General features: G+C 42.2%; 1 protein-coding gene across 1 annotated transcript in view; it reads left to right on the plus strand.

Moving 5' to 3' along the window:
• Positions 1-5273: 5273 nt before the first annotated feature.
• Positions 5274-18621, plus strand: part of LOC135523803 (neurotrypsin-like) — a 38174-nt gene continuing 24826 nt past the window's right edge. The window contains exon 1 of the mRNA XM_064950721.1: positions 5274-5501. Coding sequence (XP_064806793.1) covers positions 5364-5501 — 138 coding nt within the window. The 5' untranslated portion in view covers positions 5274-5363. The remainder of the gene's footprint in view (positions 5502-18621) is intronic.

The following is an 18621-nucleotide window of genomic DNA, read 5'->3' on the forward strand; positions in this document are numbered from 1 at the left end:
TTGAGAGAATGCCAAGAGTGTGCCAAGCTGTCATCAAGGCAAAGGGTGGCTACATTGAAGAATATAAAATATAAAATATATTTTGATTTGTTGAACACTTTTTAGGTTACTACCTGATTCCATGTGTGTTATTTCATAGTTTTGATGTCTTCACTATTATTATACAATGTAGAAAATATTACAAATAAAGAAAAACCCTTGAAAGAGTTGGCGTGTCCAAACTTTTGAATGGTACTGTATATACTGTATATATACTTTTTTTCCCCAAAAGTTTTGAGGTACAAATGGTAGCTCACTAGTCCTAACTACACGCTAACTAGCTAGCTTTATGCAATGCATATAGCTAGTTAGATACAAACAAGTGTTTGTGACTTACCAGGGATGAAGTGCTTTGAACACACAAAAATGTATCGCGTAACCAGAGCCCAAAGCTTTCCATCATCATCGCAGCGTAATGGCCTGAAATTATGTTTGCTTAACCTGATCCTTGGGCAGTTGATAAAACTTACTTTGGTGGTCTTTTTTCCTACTATTGTTTAAACAAAATGGTACTCAACAGCTTTTCAGCATCTTTAAAAGCAGGGTAGTTTAGCTAGTTGAAGAAAGTCTATTGGAATCGGCATGTACATTCCATACGACAGTCTATCTGCTCATGCCAACATTTTTACGTGTTAAATGAAAGTGTTTTTAGGTATGATGTAGTTTGTTGATTAAGACGACATGGAAGTATGTCGAACTCGGTATAAACAGTCATACGAAAATGACTCACCTTTTAGCCAGGTAAATTTCTATGGCAAATAATTCATCAAAACTAACCTGCTCAGGGGCAGGCTAACTCCACTTACCCTGAATGTAATGGCTGAGCCACTAGTTTAGGACCAATGAAATCAGATTCCCTCCCTCTTGCAAAGATTGAGTTATCATCCCCTTCATTGAGGAGACGATTGATTAAATGTTTTATTAATCTAATGTTTTTTTGTGTGTTCAAAAATAGTAATGTTAAAATATATCACATTGCACATTTAGTAATGACAATGCATCTTAAACTTCACACACAGTAAAGTCAACATTAACCATTTTGTATTTTTATTGTCTGAAGAAATTGCTGTTACAATATGTTCTTGTTGCCATCTGATGCACATTCAAATGGCATAGAAAAATCAACACTGCAAAGCACTCACTGTCCTCTGCCGTGCCATGATTCTATTACTGCTTATGATACAGTATCTGGAAATGTGCATGTACAACCTGGCCCGTCTACTATTGCTAGTCCCAATTCTGACTTGTGCTCTCGTAACAACCTGGGTTTTCTGCACATTATTAACACTAGAAGCTTATTACCTAAAATGTATCAATTGAAAGTGTGGGTTCACAGCTAGAATCCAGATGTGTTGGTCATTACTGAGACATGGTTAAGAAAGAGTGTTCTGAACACTGATGTTAACCTTTCTGGTTATAACCTTTTTTGGCAAGACAGATCTTCCAAAGGTGGTGGAGTGGCAATCTTTACGAGGGAACTCCTTCAGTGCAGTTGTCTACACCAAATATGTCCCCCCAAAATGTTATTAGCTGGTTTTAAGCATTAAGCTTTCAAAGAGCTCTTTGTTGACTGATGCATCGTCCACCATCAGCACTCGCCTGTACCCTACCTGCCCTTATGTTCTCTCCTGGCCCCTTACACTAAGTCTGAATTTTCCTGCTAGGTTACCTAAACTGGGACTCCCTAAATCTCTCTCAGATTATTACCAATCCAAGGTATGACTCGAAATAGCCAGAAAAGGCTACTCTCTTTGATGTTATCCTCACAAATAATCCTGACAGGTATCAGTCTGATGTTTTGTGTAATGACCTTAGTGATCACTGTTTTACGGCCTGTGTTCGTAATGGCTGCTCAATTAAACGACCTGTCCTAATTTGTCATAGACACTTGCAGAAAAACGAATGAGCAAGCCTTCCTTCATGACCTGGCCTCTGTAAATTGGTATAGACTCAGCTTGATCCCCTCTGTCGAAGACGCTTGGCTTTTAAAAATATTTTTAGTGGTATTGTTAATAAGCACTCCCTCATAAAGAAAATGACATTTAAAAACAGCCCTTGATTCGACCGTGATTTGTCAGAGTTACTCCACCTCAAGAAATGACTCACCAGTAGATTGATGTTTCAGCAGCGTCTCAATGAAGAGTTTGGCATTCGAATAGCCATGTGTGAAATGCACACGTGGTTACAAGCCTGCTAGAGTTAGCGGCAGGCAGACGAGCAATATCCACAGTCGCAATATGGATTAAGCTGTAACGTGAAGCTAACTGAAGCTGTTTAGTTTAATAAAACCCTGAGGAGATATAGCTTGCTTCTTAGGATACCCCTCTGGTCAATTTCAACCTTTATCAAGCAAGACACACTTGGGATTTATCAAGCAAGACACACTTGGGATTTATCAAGTAAGACACACTTGGGATTTATCAAGTAAGACACACTTGACATTGTGTGTTGTGCTTTATTTTTTTTTGCGGTTACAACCACTCTTACAAACAAACAAATCTAATTTGTACTGAAGTGATAACTGCAAGGATTACCACAATAAGGATTACCACACTACACCAGATCATCACTGGCAAATTGTGAATTAATGTGTGTGTGATCACGACATAAGTGAAAGAACTTGAATTCCATTCCTAACCTCAATATGGAACCGCCCAGTACTCATAGAAAAAAATCTTTCTGAGGAGAACTATGTTACTGCTGAAACCTTATGAGAGACCCTTGCCCAACAAAATATTATGAAGAAATTATAAACAGACAGGATGTAACGGTCGTTGGTGGAAGAAGGTGAGGACCAAAGTGCAGCGTGGTACTTGTTCATGTTATTTAAACTGAACACTATCAAACAAAGAAACAAAAAGCACAACCGAAACAACTCCGTCAGGTGCAAAACACACTAAACAGAAAAATAATCACCCACAACTCAAGGGTGAAAACAGGCTGCCTAAGTATGGTTCTCGATCAGGGACAACGGTTGACAGCTGCCTCTGATTGAGAACCATACCAGGCCAAACACTGAAATAACAAATCATAGAAAAAAGAACATAGACTGCCCACCCAACTCACGCCCTGACCATACTAAAAACAAAGACATCACAAAGGAACTAATGTCAGAACGTGACACAGGAGGCCAACTTCCAATCTTTTATGCAGATTCTGTTAGATTCTGCAAACAACCAGATTGATGTGCTAGTCAGGGAAGTACAAGACCTTATTAAGACCCGTGTTTGCAAACTCCCAAAAAGCCTTTAATGCGCTAAAATCAACGGGAAAAAAGCTCAATTACAATGAAACTCAAGTTCACAGTCTTGTCTCGACACTTCAAAGGTGTTCCCCGAAATGTCTGACTGCCTTGAGAGACGTTACATGGAGAATCAAAGCAGGCACAACAACATTGTAATTGAGTGAATCGTGTCTGATCATGTGGCTGAAACACGAGCTGACACAGAGAGCAAAGTGCGGGAGATGTTAACAAGCAATCTGAAGCTGGACTCAAAAACCATTGAAATTGAACATGCATAGAGGAATGGAAAATTCCGATGGAATGCTGAAAGACCACTCCTGGTGGTGGTCAAACTGCTGAGGTTCAAGGACAAGCAGCTAATCCTCTCCAAGGCCAGAACATTCCTGAAAAACACACCCGTATGCATCAACAAGGACTTCTCCGACAGACTGCATAAGAAGAGAGTAGAGCTGCTCCCTGCTATGAGGGAGGCCAGCTGTCATCAGCGCGGATCCCTTTGTTGTTAGGCCCGGAATGATGAGGATACGCAGAGAGTGGAGAGATCATGGATCCCCATCTCGACAGTGGTCATGAAAACATGACTCTGTATTCTGACTGTGTGTCTCATGGTCAGTGATTATTATCAGTCACTCAATTTCATCATAACTGATATCCACAATATTAACTCTTGATCATGTCTGACAAATCGCTACTCATTGCTTCCCATTAATGATGTGATTTATAATGAATGTTTCTGCAATCTATGCGTGTTTAACCATTTTCCATCTTCTCAATGAGGAAGAGTTTGGTATAGCAATGTCTGAAACATCTAGATGGAATATAAATTACACCAAATGCTACACATTCCATTGACCAATTTAAGATTGATTTGATAAGAGAAAATGACTCCCATAGCAATACTTTTTGACCCAGACAAATTGTATTTCTGGAATAAAGAGTCTTTTGTCTAACTGTAAGTATTATCTTGAGAAAGATTTAATTGCTGACATCAACCCAGAAAAATATATTTTGACAGACTGCCTTATTTCTTTTGTATATAAATGCCTCCATTTTTAAAATAATCTTATCCTTGAATTATCTAGCATTATTTACAGTTTTTATATTCTTGGAGTTACAGAGACATGGTTGGAAAAACAGCCCCAGGCCATTATAACCTCCTCTACAAAATGTTACAGTTGACACTATGCATTGGGGCAAGTAGCATTCTCCTGGTATCCTCCAAACCCATATTTGTCCATCGAGCTACCAGATGGTGAAGCTTGCTTCAACACTCCAGAGAACATGTTTCCACTGCTCCAGAAACCAATGGCGGTGAGCATTACACCACTCCAGCCAACGACTTGGCATTGTGCATGGTGATCTTAGGCTTGTGTGCAGCTGCTTGGCCATGGAAACCCATTTCATGAAGCTCCTCATTCAAACGGTTCTTCTGCTGAAGTTGCTTCCAGAGGCCGTTTGGAACTCGGTAGTGAGTGTTGCAATCGAGGACAGACAATGTTTACGCGCTATGAGCTTCAGCACTCGCCAATCCCGTTCTTTGAGTTTATGTGGCCTACCACTTCACAGCTGAGCCGTTGTTGCTCCTAGATGTTTTCACTTCACAATAACAGCACTTGCAGTTGACCAGGACAGCTCTAGCAGGGCAGAAATTTGACCTGACTTGTTGAAAAGGTGGCATCCTATGACAGTGCCACGTTGAAAGTCACTGAGCTCTTCTACTGCCAATGTTTGTCTATGGAGATTGCATAGCTGTGGGCTAGATTTTATACACTTGTCAGCAACGGTTGTGGCTGAAAGCTGAATCCACTCATTTGAAGAGGTGTCCACATACTTTTGTATATATAGTGTAGATGTATGTGTTTGTTTCTGTTCAGTAGAAGAGATGTGTGTGTTCTTCCATCACATCGAGGGAGATAGAGAGCGCGCGGGAGAGAGAGAGAGAGAGAGAGAGAGAGAGAGAGAGAGAGAGAGAGAGAGAGAGAGAGAGAGAGAGAGAGAGAGAGAGAGAGCAAATGAGCCAGAGACAGAGCTCTCTTAGCATCCGCTGTCGAGTCCGTTCGCGGCAGAGAATAGCGGTCTTATGGGACAGAGATGGGAGAGGTGTGCCGTTTCTTTATCAGCCTATGACACTGACACAGCGGCCAGGATGGATCTAACCACCCGGAAAATGATGCTTCTGATCGGTCTCAGCTGCCTCTGGCTCCAAGTGCTTTCAGAGGTAAGCTACTATGATCACTTGCTGTATGTATTTAGTGGCTATAATTGCGTTCATTTTCAAGGTGCTCCCTATTTTCTCACCATTTCATGGCCAGCATGTAGCCTATGTTTACTCTTGCGGTTATCTTGGGCCGGGTCGAACTTACAAAACTGATTTAACCTAGATGAAATTAACCTGGAGAAATAGCTTACGTTAAATAAAACAACAATGCTCCTTTTTCTTTTCAAGGTGCGCCCCATTTTTCCTCCACCGACATAACGGTCATTATAGGCTAGGTGCTACACACCAAAAACAAATGGTTCAATATAGGGCCAAGTAAAGGTCCTTTGCTAATAACCATAGCAATACCCTTTTGGTTCTATATGGCACCTCTTTTGAAGGTTCTATAAAGCTCTGGAACAGCTGGGTGTCTAATTGAGAACTTCTGACTTTGTCAACCATTCTCAATCGGTCCAAAATGTTCTAATGAGTCACCACCCCTACATGTTCATTATCACTAAAAGGGTAAAGGACCCTTTTTGAACTGCAAATAACCATTGACGGGCTTAAAGGGTTGTTTGGGTCAGTTTGGTTCCATATATAACCATCACCGTTCCCAAAGAACCCTAGAGGAATCCTCATTTTTCAGTGTGTAGCCTACATGTCATCATGGTTGGAATCACAGTATTATGGAACATCGTATACGTTCAGTTGCGTTTTTTTTAATGATTTTCTATTTCAACAATACTTTATTTTAGCCTATAGCTCGGCTACGTCAAGGGGTATAGACTAATGTGCTGGACAAAGCAGTTTGAATGTAGGTACATTCATTCCTTATTAACGAGCGCGCACACACGCGCACACACACACACACACACACACACACACACACACACACACACACACACACACACACACACACACACACACACACACACACACACACACACACACACACACACACGGTTCCCCCATAACGGGCTATCACAGGAACTCGCCCCAGTGATGAACGGTAACACCACGCGCTATTGCCCTTTGTCGCAGCAATTCAATCAACCTCCCTCAGCCTTCCAACAGCGCATCTACACCATTTGCATCTACAATATGTATGATGTTGGGTTGTGGCCTGTTTATATTATAATCATAAAGCCTTATTGAGACGCAATGTAGCCCTATTGCCTATATGATATGCTTAACTGTTGGGCCATATTCGAGGTTATCCTTTCATACAGATCATTCAGAGTGGGTACTATATTACTGTCGAATGAATCTCTCAACGTGCATCTTTTAGATAAGGAGATTGGATGGAAATGCGGGGAGTGATGTGAGGTGGATTGTTGTTAGAATGGACACTAAAAGGCGTATTTGGGAAGGTTGGTGATGGTTCTGACTATTTGAGCCCTTCAATGGTTCTTTGCCGTTAAGAAAAGTGTTCTTTGCTCTTTTAGCGATAATTAAAATATATGGGGCGGTGGCTCATTAGAATATTTTGGGGCGTGGTTTGCTCGCAGCTCTTTTTGTGCAATTGTGAGTGAGCGACATTACAGTTGATATCATGTGTTGAGTTACGGGAATTTACGTTGAAAAAGATTATGGTCAGTGACAGTTTCATGTATTGCCTTGTGTCAACTAAGAACAGTTGACTGAATCAGTGGTTCTCAAGTCTCTCCTCAGGGACCCAAAGCTGTTGTACAGTTAGAACGTAGTACTCAATTTGTTAATTTAAACAATAATAACCCTTTAGGAATTTCAACAATATAATATGGCTAACCAGGATTAAAAGAAATGATGGTTCTTCAAAAGGTTTGAAAAATGAATTTTGAGATTAGCAAAAATTCTTTAGAGAATAATTCTCCATAGAGATTATATAATGAACCATCAAAAAGGGTTCTCTTTATCCCCCAAAAGGGCTGTAACCATAGCAAACCATTTTTGGGGGTGCTGTATATAACCTTTTATTCGTGGTTATTTATAGAATCTTAGGAAAGGGTTCTTTATAGCACCATAAATCCTATATTCCACAGGCTGTCATTGCATACGAATTTGTTCTTAATTGTTTACCGGGATAAATAACGGTAAACAAATATTCCATTTAAGACCTAGGTTCTTTATAGACCTTAAAAAATATATTATACATAAAGCACCTGCTTAGCAAAGCATTTTAGCTAACCCTTTACCTTTATTTAACTGGGCAAGCCAGTTAGGAACAAATTCTTATTTACAATGACGGCCTAGGAACAATGGGTTAACTGCCTTTGTTAACTGCAGAACAACAGATTTTTACCTTGTCAGCTCGGGGATTTGATCTAGCAACCTTTTGGTTCGCTAGGCTAACATGCTAACCACTAGGCTACCTGCCACCTCAGGTAGCCTAATTCTCCTAACCTGTGTCGTTAATGCTGCAAACCTGCCACGAAAGGTCACTTTCATCCATAGCTGTGTACCATAGTCAAAACCTGTGTGGTGTGTATAGGCCATGGCTGGTTGTGAGAGGGTCAGGGTCATGGGTGAAGCCATGTTTCATCCAGACCAGGGACATGAGAAGTGGATCACCTCAGAGGCCAGATCAGCTGTGTAAACCATATGTTACAAGACACTGATTATGTGTCAATATTGTAGATTGCAATTCTCTCTAATCATCAATGCTGAGGAATTATAAACCCCTTTGGTTCCTCAAACCCTATGAGGCATATATCAATTAAATGGTCCATCAATTAATCAGTGAATTCATCTATTTTAACGTTTTAGTTTTTCTGAATAAATCAGAAGGTTTGTCATGTATTATTTATGAAACCATGTAGATATGTGAGTGTTGAGTGTGGTGTTAATTTTAACAGAGCTGGTTTGGTGAATCATGAATCAAGTGAACACGTCCATGTGAAGAGAAACCTTGCCGTGAGACCTGAAGACTTGTCAATTCCCAGAGCTATTACTTGAGCTCCATGGGCTTGGCTGACAGTCTTGTGGTGCATATCTCTGTGTGTGTCTGTACCGGTTCTGTGACCCCATCTCTGTGTGGCTGTGCAGTCACCTGTGCCGTACAGATTGAAGGCTACCAGTATGTTCCAATACCAACTCAATTTTACCGTTTAGAATGCATGCTCGATATACTGATTCATTCAAAGTGGTGTGCTAGTGTGGATATTGGAACAGATCGAGACTGTGGTGCGGTAACATCTGAATGCTTCTCTATCAGTATGATAACCGTGACATTGATATGAGTGGAGATATCAGCATGTTAGATTTTCATCAGAAACTCCTGTTCACTGTATAGTAAGATTAACCAGAGCAATGCCAAAGCACCCAGGACTGACTTTGGGGAAACTGTGCGAAATAACTAAATGCTCAATGTAAATCTGTGTGTGTCAGAGGCAAAGCAACGGAAGGGCCTTGCCCATTTGGTTGCCAACTGTCCCGTATTAGCCGGGATGTCCCTTATATTGGGCTAAATTGGTTTGTCCCATACCTGACCTCCCTTGTCCCGTATATTCATCCAATCACAGTATAGCGTAAACGTGCCAATTCCTGCAAAGTTATTTCTGATGTTGTTCGGTATGGATAATAAACTATATATGGGTAAATATGGATAAACCTGCAAAAAAGAAAAGACTGCAGCTACAACAAACAACGGGAAGCAACAAAGACGTGGGTTAAGGCTGTCAGTGGTGACTCAACGAAAGCTTTCTGTACTTTATGCCGTCAGGAATTCTCAATTGGCCATGGAGGGGAGAATGACCAAACTCCGCATGCATCCACAGAAATGCACAAGAAGGCCACGCTAGCTAAAGGTGCGAGCAATATCGGCGCATTCTTCGTGACGTCTAATGCGGAGAATCTTGTTTCTCATGATCTGTGAGTCCTTCAGGTTCCTTTTGGCAAACTCCAAGAAGTCTGTCATGTGCCTTTTACTGAGGAGTGGCTTACATAAAGGCCTGATTGGTGGAGTGCTGCGAAGATGGTTGTTCTTCTGGAATGTTCTCAAATCTCCACAGAGGAACTCTGGAGCTGTATCAGAGTGACCTTTGGGTTCTTGGTCACCTCCCTGACCAAGGTCCTTCTCCCATGATTTCTCAGTTTGCCCGGATGGCCAGCTCTAGGAAGAGTCTTGGTGGTTCCAAACTTCTTCCATTTAAGAATGATGGAGGCGAATGTGCTCTTGTGGACCTTCAAGACTACAGATCTTTTTTGGTACCCTTCCCCAGATCTGTGCCTCGACACAATCATGTCTCAGAGCTCTACGGACAATTCCTTCAACCTCATGGCTCGGTTTTTGCTCTGAAATGCACTGTCAACTGTGGGAACCTATATAGATAGATGTGTGCCTTTCTAAATCATGTCCAATCAATTACCACAGGTGGACTCCAATCAAGCTGTAGAAACAGCTCAAGGATTATCAATGAAAACAAGATGTACCAGAGCTCAATTTCAATTCTCAGAGCAAAGTCGGAAGTTTACATACACTTAGGTTGGAGTCATTAAAACTCGCTTTTCAACCACTCCACAAATGTCTTGTTAACAAAATATAGTTTTGGCAAGTCGGTTAGGACATCTACTTTGTGCATGACACAAGTAATTTTTCCAACAATTGTTTACAGACAGATTATTTAATTTATAATTCACTGTATCACAATTCCAGTGGGTCAGAAGTTTACATACACTAAGTTGACTGTGCCTTTAAAAACTTGGAATATTCCAGAAAATTATGTCATGGCTTTGGAAGCTTCTGATAGGCTAATTGACATAATTCGAGTCAATTGGAGGTGTACCTGTGGATGTATTTCAAGGCCTATCTTCAAACTCAGTGCCTCTTTGCTTGACATCATCGGAAAATCAAAAGAAATCAGCCAAGACCTCAGAAAATAATTGTAGACCTCCACAAGTCTGGTTCATCCTTGAGAGCAATTTCCAAACGCCTGAAGTTACCACATTCATATGTACAAACAATAGTATGCAAGAATAAACACCATGGGACCACGCAGCCATCATACCGCTCAGAAAGGAGACGCGTCTCCTACTGATGAATGTCATTGTGAAAAGTGCAGTGAACAGCATAGAACCTTGTGAAGATGCTGGAGGAAATAGGTACAAAAGTATCTATATCCACAGCAAAAAAAATCCTAAATAGACTTAACCTGAAAGGCTGCTCAGCAAGGAAGAAGTCACTGCTCCAAAACGGTTTGCAATTGCACATACTTTTTGGAGAAATGTCCTCTGGTCTGATGAAACAAAAATATAATTGTTTGGCCATAATGACCGTCGTTTGGAGGAAAAAGGGGGAGGCTTGCAAGCCGAAGACACCATCCCAACTGTGAAGAACGGGGGTGGCAGCATCATGTTGTGGGGGTGCTTTGCTGCAGGAGGGACTGGTGCACTTCACAAAATAGATGGCATCATGAGGTAGGAAAATGATGTGGATATATTGAAGCAACATCTCAAGAGGAATCTCAGTCAGGAAGTTAAAGCTTGGTCGCAAATGGGTCTTCCAAATGGACAATGACCCCAAGCATACTTACAAAGTTGTGGCTTAAGGACAACAAAGTCAAGATATTGGAGAGGCCTTCACAAAGCCCTGACTTCAATCCTATAGAAAATATGGGCTGAACTAAAGAAGCGTGTGCGAGCAGGGAGGCCTACAAACCTGACTCAGTTACTCCAGCTCTGTCGGGAGGAATTGGCCAAAATTCAACCAATTTATTGTGGGAAGCTTGTGGAACGCTTGTGGAATGTTTGACTCAAATTAAACAATTTAATGGCAATGCTACCAAATACTAATTGAGTGTATGTAAACTTCTGAACCACTGGGAATGTGATGAAAGAAATAAATGCTGAAATAAATCATTCTCTCTACTATTATTTAGACATTTCACATTCTTCAAATAAAGTGGTGATCCTAACTGACCTAAGACAGGGAATTTGTACTAGAATTAAATGTCAGGAATTGGGAAGAACTGAGTTTAAATGTATTTGGCTAAGGTGTATGTAAACTTCTGACTTACACTGTATATAAATAAGGTATTTCAGTGTTTTTGTTGTTGTTGTTTTTTCCCCAAAAATAATTACATTGTCATTATGTGGTGTTGTGTGTATATTGATGAGGGGAAAAATAATTTAATCCATTTTAGAATAAGGCTGTAACGTAACAAATTGTTTTTAAAAAGTCAAGGAGTCTGAATTATTTCGGAATGCACTGTATATTTAGTTCATTTACTAGCTGCTCTCATCACACCGTAGTACCATTACACTTCTGATACCAATGCAAGGTGAAAGGGGGCCACAAAATTGTGAACCGCTGTAAAAAAATATTTTGTATGGAATAAAAAAACAAACATTTTGACAATACATATTACAGTTCTCGAAAGTTTCTTATTACAAAACAGTGTAGTTCATCCCAGCGTTATACAAATGACAAATTACTCAGAAGTAATTTAAATATACATTTAAAATGCATGTAACATAAATGCTGCCCATATCGGGCAGCAGCGGCCTGTCTGCCAGGGTGTAGGACTTTTGCACTGAAATAATCACTTCAGGCCCCATGTGATCACTATCATAACTCTGTTATGGATGCTGAATTTACCCTGTTCATTCAGAAACTGCACTGAAAAGGAATTCCCATCCCTTATTGAGGTTTTGGACAGCTGCAGCCCTGACATTTTCCCTAACATCAATAGACTACTAAGGGCCATCATTGCCCTTCTTATGTCTTCATGTAGTGTTGAGAGACTCTTCTAAACTACAAACCAGATCAAAACATCCATCAGATCTTGCATGCTGACTGCACGTCTCAACAATCTAGCACTGTTGTACTTTGAAAGGGAACACAGTGACTCTTGTTGTTGACTGTCATGAAATAATCTCCATCTTTAACCAAGCATGCACACTACAACACGTGGGTTCCTCAATGGAAGGGTGATGGTTCTATTTTTATTTATGTTTTTATTTTTATTTCACCTTTATTTAACCAGCTGGGCAAGTTGAGAACAAGTTCTCATTTACAACTGCGACCTGGCCAAGATAAAGCAAAGCAGTTCAACACATATAACAACACCGAGTTACACATAGAGTAAAACAAACATACAGTCAATACAATACACTGGAATGGTAGATTTGACAGTAGATGAGTGTGCAAAGTAGAAATACTGGGGTGCAAAGGAGCAAAATAAATAAATACATACAGTAGAGGAAGAGGTAGTTGTTAGTGTTTCCAGTTTCAGAGATTTTTGTAGTTCGATCCAGTCATTGGCAGCAGAGAACTGAGTAGAGGCGGCCAATTGGCTTTGGGGGTGACAAGTGAGATATAAATGCTGGAACGCGTGCTATGGGTGGGTGCAGCTATGGTGACCAGCGAGCAGAGATAAGGCGACTTTACCTAGCAGGGTCTTGTAGATGACCTGGAGCCAGTGGGTTTGGCGACGAGTATGAAGCGAGGGCCAGCCAACGAGAGTGTACAGGTCGCAGTGGTGGGTAGTATATGGGGCTTTGGTGACAAAACGGATGGCACTGTGATATACTGCATCCAATTTGTTGAGTAGGGTGTTGGAGGCTATTTTGTAAATGACATTGCCAAAGTCGAGGATCGGTAAGATGGTCAGTTTTACGAGGATATGTTTGGCAGCATGAGTGAAGGATGCTTTGTTGCAAAATAGGAAGCCAATTCTATATTTAACTTTGGTTTGGAGATGTTTGACGTGAGTCTGGAAGGAGAGTTTACAGCCTAACCAGACACCTAGGTATTTGTAGTTGTCCACATATTCTAAGTCAGAACCATCCAGAGTAGTGATGCTGGACGGGCGGGCAGGTGCAGGCAGTTATCGGTTGAAGAGCATGCATTTAGTTTATTTGTATTTAAGAGCAGTTGGAGGCCACGGAAGGAGAGTTGTATGGCATTGACGCCCGTCTGGAGGGTTGTTAACACAGTGTCCAATGAAGGGCCAGATGTATACAGAATGGTGTCGTCTGCGTAGAGGTGGATCAGAGACTCACCAGCAGCAAGAGCGACATCATTGATATATACAGAGAAGCGAGTCGGCCCAAGAATTGAATCCTGTGGCACCCCCATAGAGACTGCCAGAGGCCAGGACAACAGTCACTCAGATTTGACAAAATGAACTCTGTCAGATAAGTAGTTGGTGAACCAGGCGAGGCAATCATTTGAGAAACAAAGGCTATTTAGTCTGCCGATGAGGATGTGGTGATTGGCAGAGTCGAAAGCCTTGGCCAGGTCAATGAATATGTCTGCACAGTATTGTTTCTTATCGATGGTGGTTAATATATCGTTTTGTACCTTGAGCGTGGCTGAGGTGCACCCATGACCAGCTCGGAAACCAGATTGCATAGCAGAGAAGGTACGGTGAGATTCGAAATGGTCGGTGATCTTTTTTTTAACTTGGCTTTCGAAGAACTTAGAAAGGCAGGGTAGGATTGATATAGGTCTGTAGCAGTTTGTGTCAAGAGTGTTCCCCCCCTTTAAAGAGGGGGATAACCGCAGCTGCTTTCCAATCTTTGGGAATCTCAGATCACACGAAAGAGAGGTTGAACAGGCTAGTAATAGGGGTGGAACCATACTGATCATAAGAACCCTTTGAGCCCTTCAATGGTTATTTGCTGTTCAAAAAAGGGTTCTTTCCTCTTATAATGATAGATAATTACACTGGACCTTCTAGAAACTGGAAACAACATATCTTGAGGCCGCATTTGTTTTAGCTGGGGATTTTAATTAAGCATTTTTGAGGAAAACGCTGCCAAAGTTCTATCAACACATTGCGCTTCAAAACTCTTGAACATTGTTACTCTCCCTTCCGTGATTGCTACAAGGCCCTCCCCCGCCCTCCCTTTGGCAAATCAGATCAGGACTCCATTCTGCTCCTCCCTTCCTATAGGCAGAATCTCAAACAGGAATTACCCGGGCTAAGGTCTATTTAACGCTGGACTGACCAATCGGAATCCATGCTGTTGTTTTGATTACACGGAATGGGATATGTTCCGGGTTGCCTCTGAGAATAACATTGACTTATACACTGACACAGTGACTGAGTTCATCAGGAAGTGTATAGGGGATGTTGTTCCCACTGTGACGATTAAAACCTACCCAAACCAAAAACCGTGGATAGATGACAGCATTCGCGCAAAACTGAAAGTGCAAACAACCACATTTAACCATGGCAAGGTGTCTGGGAATATGGTTGAATACAAACACTGCAGTTATGCCCTCCGTAAGGCAATCAAACAGGCTAAACGTCAGTACAGAGACAAAGTGGATTTCAAAAGGAAAACTAGCTACGCCGCGACACTGCTGCCAAGCTAAACACCTTCTTCGCCTGCTTTGAAAATAACACAGTGGCCCGCTCCCGAGGACTGTGGGCTCTCGTTCTCTCTGACCGATGTGAGTAAGACATTTAAGCTTGTTAATTAACCCTCGCAAGGATACCGACCCAGACGGCATCCCTAGCCGCGTCCTCAGAGCATACGCATATCAGCTGGCTGGAGCGTTTACTGACATATTCAATCTCTCCCTATCCCAGTCTGCTGTCCCCACTTGCTTCACGATGTCCACCATTGTTCCTGTACCAAAGAAAGCAAAGGTAACTTCTGTCATCATGAAGTGCTTTTTCGAGGCTAGTTAAGGGTCATATCACCTCCACTTTACCTGACACCCTAGGCCTAGACCCATTACAATTTGCATACTGCCCCAATAGAGCCACAGAAGATGCCATCGCGATCGCACTGCACACTGCCCTATGCCATCTGGACGAGAGGAATACCTATGTACAAATGCTGTTCATTGACGTCGCTCAGCCTTCAACACCGTAGTACCCTCTAATCTCATCATTAAGTTTGGGTCCCTGGGTCTGAACCCCGCACTGTGCAACTGGGTTCTGGACTTCCTGACGGGCCGCCCCAAGGTGCTGAAGGTAGGAAACAACACCTCTACTACTCTGATCCTCAACACAGGGTCCCCACAAGGGTGCGTGCTCAGACCCATCCTGTACTCCCTGTTCACCCATGACTGCGTGGCCACGCACCTTTCCAACTCAATCATCAAGTTTGCAGACAACACAACAGTAGTAGGCCTGATTACCAACAATGATGAGACAGCCTACAGCGAGGAGGTGAGTTCCCTGGCGGAGTGGTGCCAGGAAAATAATGTCAGCGTCAGAAAAATGAAAGAGCTGATAGTGGACTTCAGGAGACAGCAGAGGGAGCACGCCCCCACCCACATCAACGAGACCGCAGTGGAGAAGGTGAAAAGCTTAAAGTTCCTTGGCATACACATCACGGACAATCTGAAATCGTCCACCCACACAGATAGTGTTGTAAAGATGGCGCAAAAATGCCTCTTCAACCTCAGGAGGCTAAAGAAAATTGGCTTGGCCCCTAAGACCCTCACAAACTCTTACAGATGCACCATTGAGAGCATCCTGTTGGGCTGTATCAACGCCTGGTATGGCAACTGCACTGCCCGTAACCGCAGGGTTCTCCAGAGGGTGGTGCGGTCTGCCCAACACATCACCGGGGGCACACTGTCTGCCCTCCAGGACACCTACAGCACCCGTTGTCACAGGAATGCCAAAAAAATAAACATGGGCATCAACCACCCGTGCCACGGCATGTTCCCCCTACTATCAAGGCAGGCAGGGTCAGGGTCAGGTGCATCAAGGTGCATCAAAGCTGGGGCCGAGAGACTGAAAAACAGCTTCTATCTCAAGGCCATCAGACTGTTAAATAGCAATCACTAGCCAGCCTCCACCCAGTACCCTGCCCTGAACTTAGTCACTGTCACTAGCCGGCTACCACCCGGTCGCTCAACCCTGCACCTTAAAGACTGCTGCCCTATGTACATAGACATGGAATCAGTGGTCACTTTAAAAAATGTTTACATACTGTTTTACTAATTTCATATGTATATAATGTATTCTACTGTATTCTAGTTAATGCCACTCCGACATTGCTCATCCTAATATTTATATATTTCTTAATTCCATTGTTTTACTTTTAGATTGTATGAATTGTTGTGAATTGTTAGATACTACTGCACTGTTGGAGCTAGGAACACAAGCATTTAGCTACACCCGCAATAACATCTGCTAAGTAAGTGTATGCAACCAATAAAATTGGGTTTGATTTGATTAAAATGTAGGGGCGGTGGCTAATTCGAATTTTGGGGGGGATGGTTTGTTGTCTGCTCTTTTTGTGCAACTGTGAGTGAGTACCATCCCAGTTGATCTAATCTGCTGTGTTATGATATTGCATGTTATATATGACAATGGCTGGTGATGGTGCCTTGTGACAGACTCACGTATGGCCTCGTGACAATTGAGAACAGTTGATTAAGTCAGTAGTTCTTAGTTCTCTCCTTGGGGACCCTTAGTGATGGGGAAATTAAGCTTCCTGAAGCATTGAGGTTTTCCAGCCAATGGGGGTCGAAAATAGGTTAATTACGCAAGGCTTTCAGCGACACAGTGTACACTAGTGGCACATGCTGGTGTTATAGATGATGTTCCACACCCCGTAGCGCACGCGTGCAGCGTAACCTTTTTGTCTTCTACCAAACCAATACCAAACCAATCAGGTGGTTGTTTGACAAAACAAAGCTTCGGACGTCATTGATCACGTGCTTCTGATAAAGCGATACAGGTATCGGCACACTGCTTTGAAGTACGCTGCTTAGCAATTTCGACGCATACCTCGGAGCTCTGGCATCAAACATGACATCACTAGGGACCCCCAGCCTTTCCAGAGCAACTTGTTTATAAACAAAATGATAAAACCTATGGAATTTTAACAATATAATATGGCTATTAAACCAGAACAACAAAACCAGTATGGTTTTACAAAGAACCGATGATATTGAGAGAACCATTCTCCATACAGGTTCAATAAGAACCATAGAAAACGGTTCTATATTGCCCCAAAAAGGGTTGTAACCATAGCGGAACCCTTTTTTTGGTTCTATATAGAAGCTTTTTTTAATGGTTATTTATAGAACCTTAGGAAAGGGTTCTTTATAGCACCATTCAGGTTTAATTTAGAACCTTATGAGCATGGTTCTATATAGAACCTTCAAAAAACGGTTCCATATACTGTAGCACCAAAAAGGGTTCTGCTATGGTTAGAAGCCAATTAACCCTTTTTGGGATTTGGGACCAGAAAGAATCATTTGTTTTTAGTGTGTATGCGTCTATGCCTTGTGCTGTAAAGCATGAAAAACACAAGAAAGATAAGCCTGTATACTGTTTATTTATGATTTAGCCTAGTGTTTTCATGCCAAACTTGGTAGTCCAGGCCTATATGTGTTTGATTCAAAGTGAGCTACAATGGAAGTCAAGATGAAGAGGGTGAAACATTTATAGATGTTATCTGAGTCCTCTTTTATTCAGTATCAGCAGAAACAGGGGCCTCCCGAGCCTCGCAGCAGTCTAAGGCACTGCAACGCAGTGCTTGAGGTGTCACTACAGCCCCGGTTTCGATCGTGACCAGGTGTCCTATAGGGTGGTGCACAATTGGCCCAGCGTCGTCTGGTTTAGTGGAGGGTTTGGCCCGGGGGGGGGCTTTACTTGGCTCATCGCGCTCTAGCGACTTCTTGTGGCAGGCCGGGCGCATGCAGGCTGACTTCGGTCGTCAGTTGAACGGTGTTTCCTCCGACACATTGGCTTCCGGGTTAAGCTGCAGGTGTTAAAAAAGTGTGGTTTGGCAGGTAATGCTTCGAAGGACGCATGACTCGACCTTCGCTTCTCCAGAGCCCATTGGGGAGCGATGAGACAAGATCGTAATTGGATTGCAATTGGAGATCACAAAATTGGGGAGAAAAAGGGTGTAAAATACCATATATATATATAACCGAGTTTTAGACAGTTTCAGATGATATCTGACAGAATGCTGTGTAGTGCAGTCTCTTAGAGTCACAGAAACCAGGTCAGAGTCAAGAGGAGAGACGGAAATGGAGGAAATTATCTGACTGTTTCTGATGATACTATATATATATATATTTTAACCTTTATTTAACTAGGCAAGTCAGTTAATTAAAAACAAATTCTTATTTTCAATGACGGCCTAGGAACAGTGGGTTAATCTTGATATTCCCCATCCCGGATCCGGGAGCGTAATCATCGCCTGACAATAATTAGCATAACGCAACGGACAT

Source organism: Oncorhynchus masou, chromosome 31 (assembly GCF_036934945.1).
Source record: "Oncorhynchus masou masou isolate Uvic2021 chromosome 31, UVic_Omas_1.1, whole genome shotgun sequence".
NCBI lineage: Eukaryota > Metazoa > Chordata > Actinopteri > Salmoniformes > Salmonidae > Oncorhynchus > Oncorhynchus masou.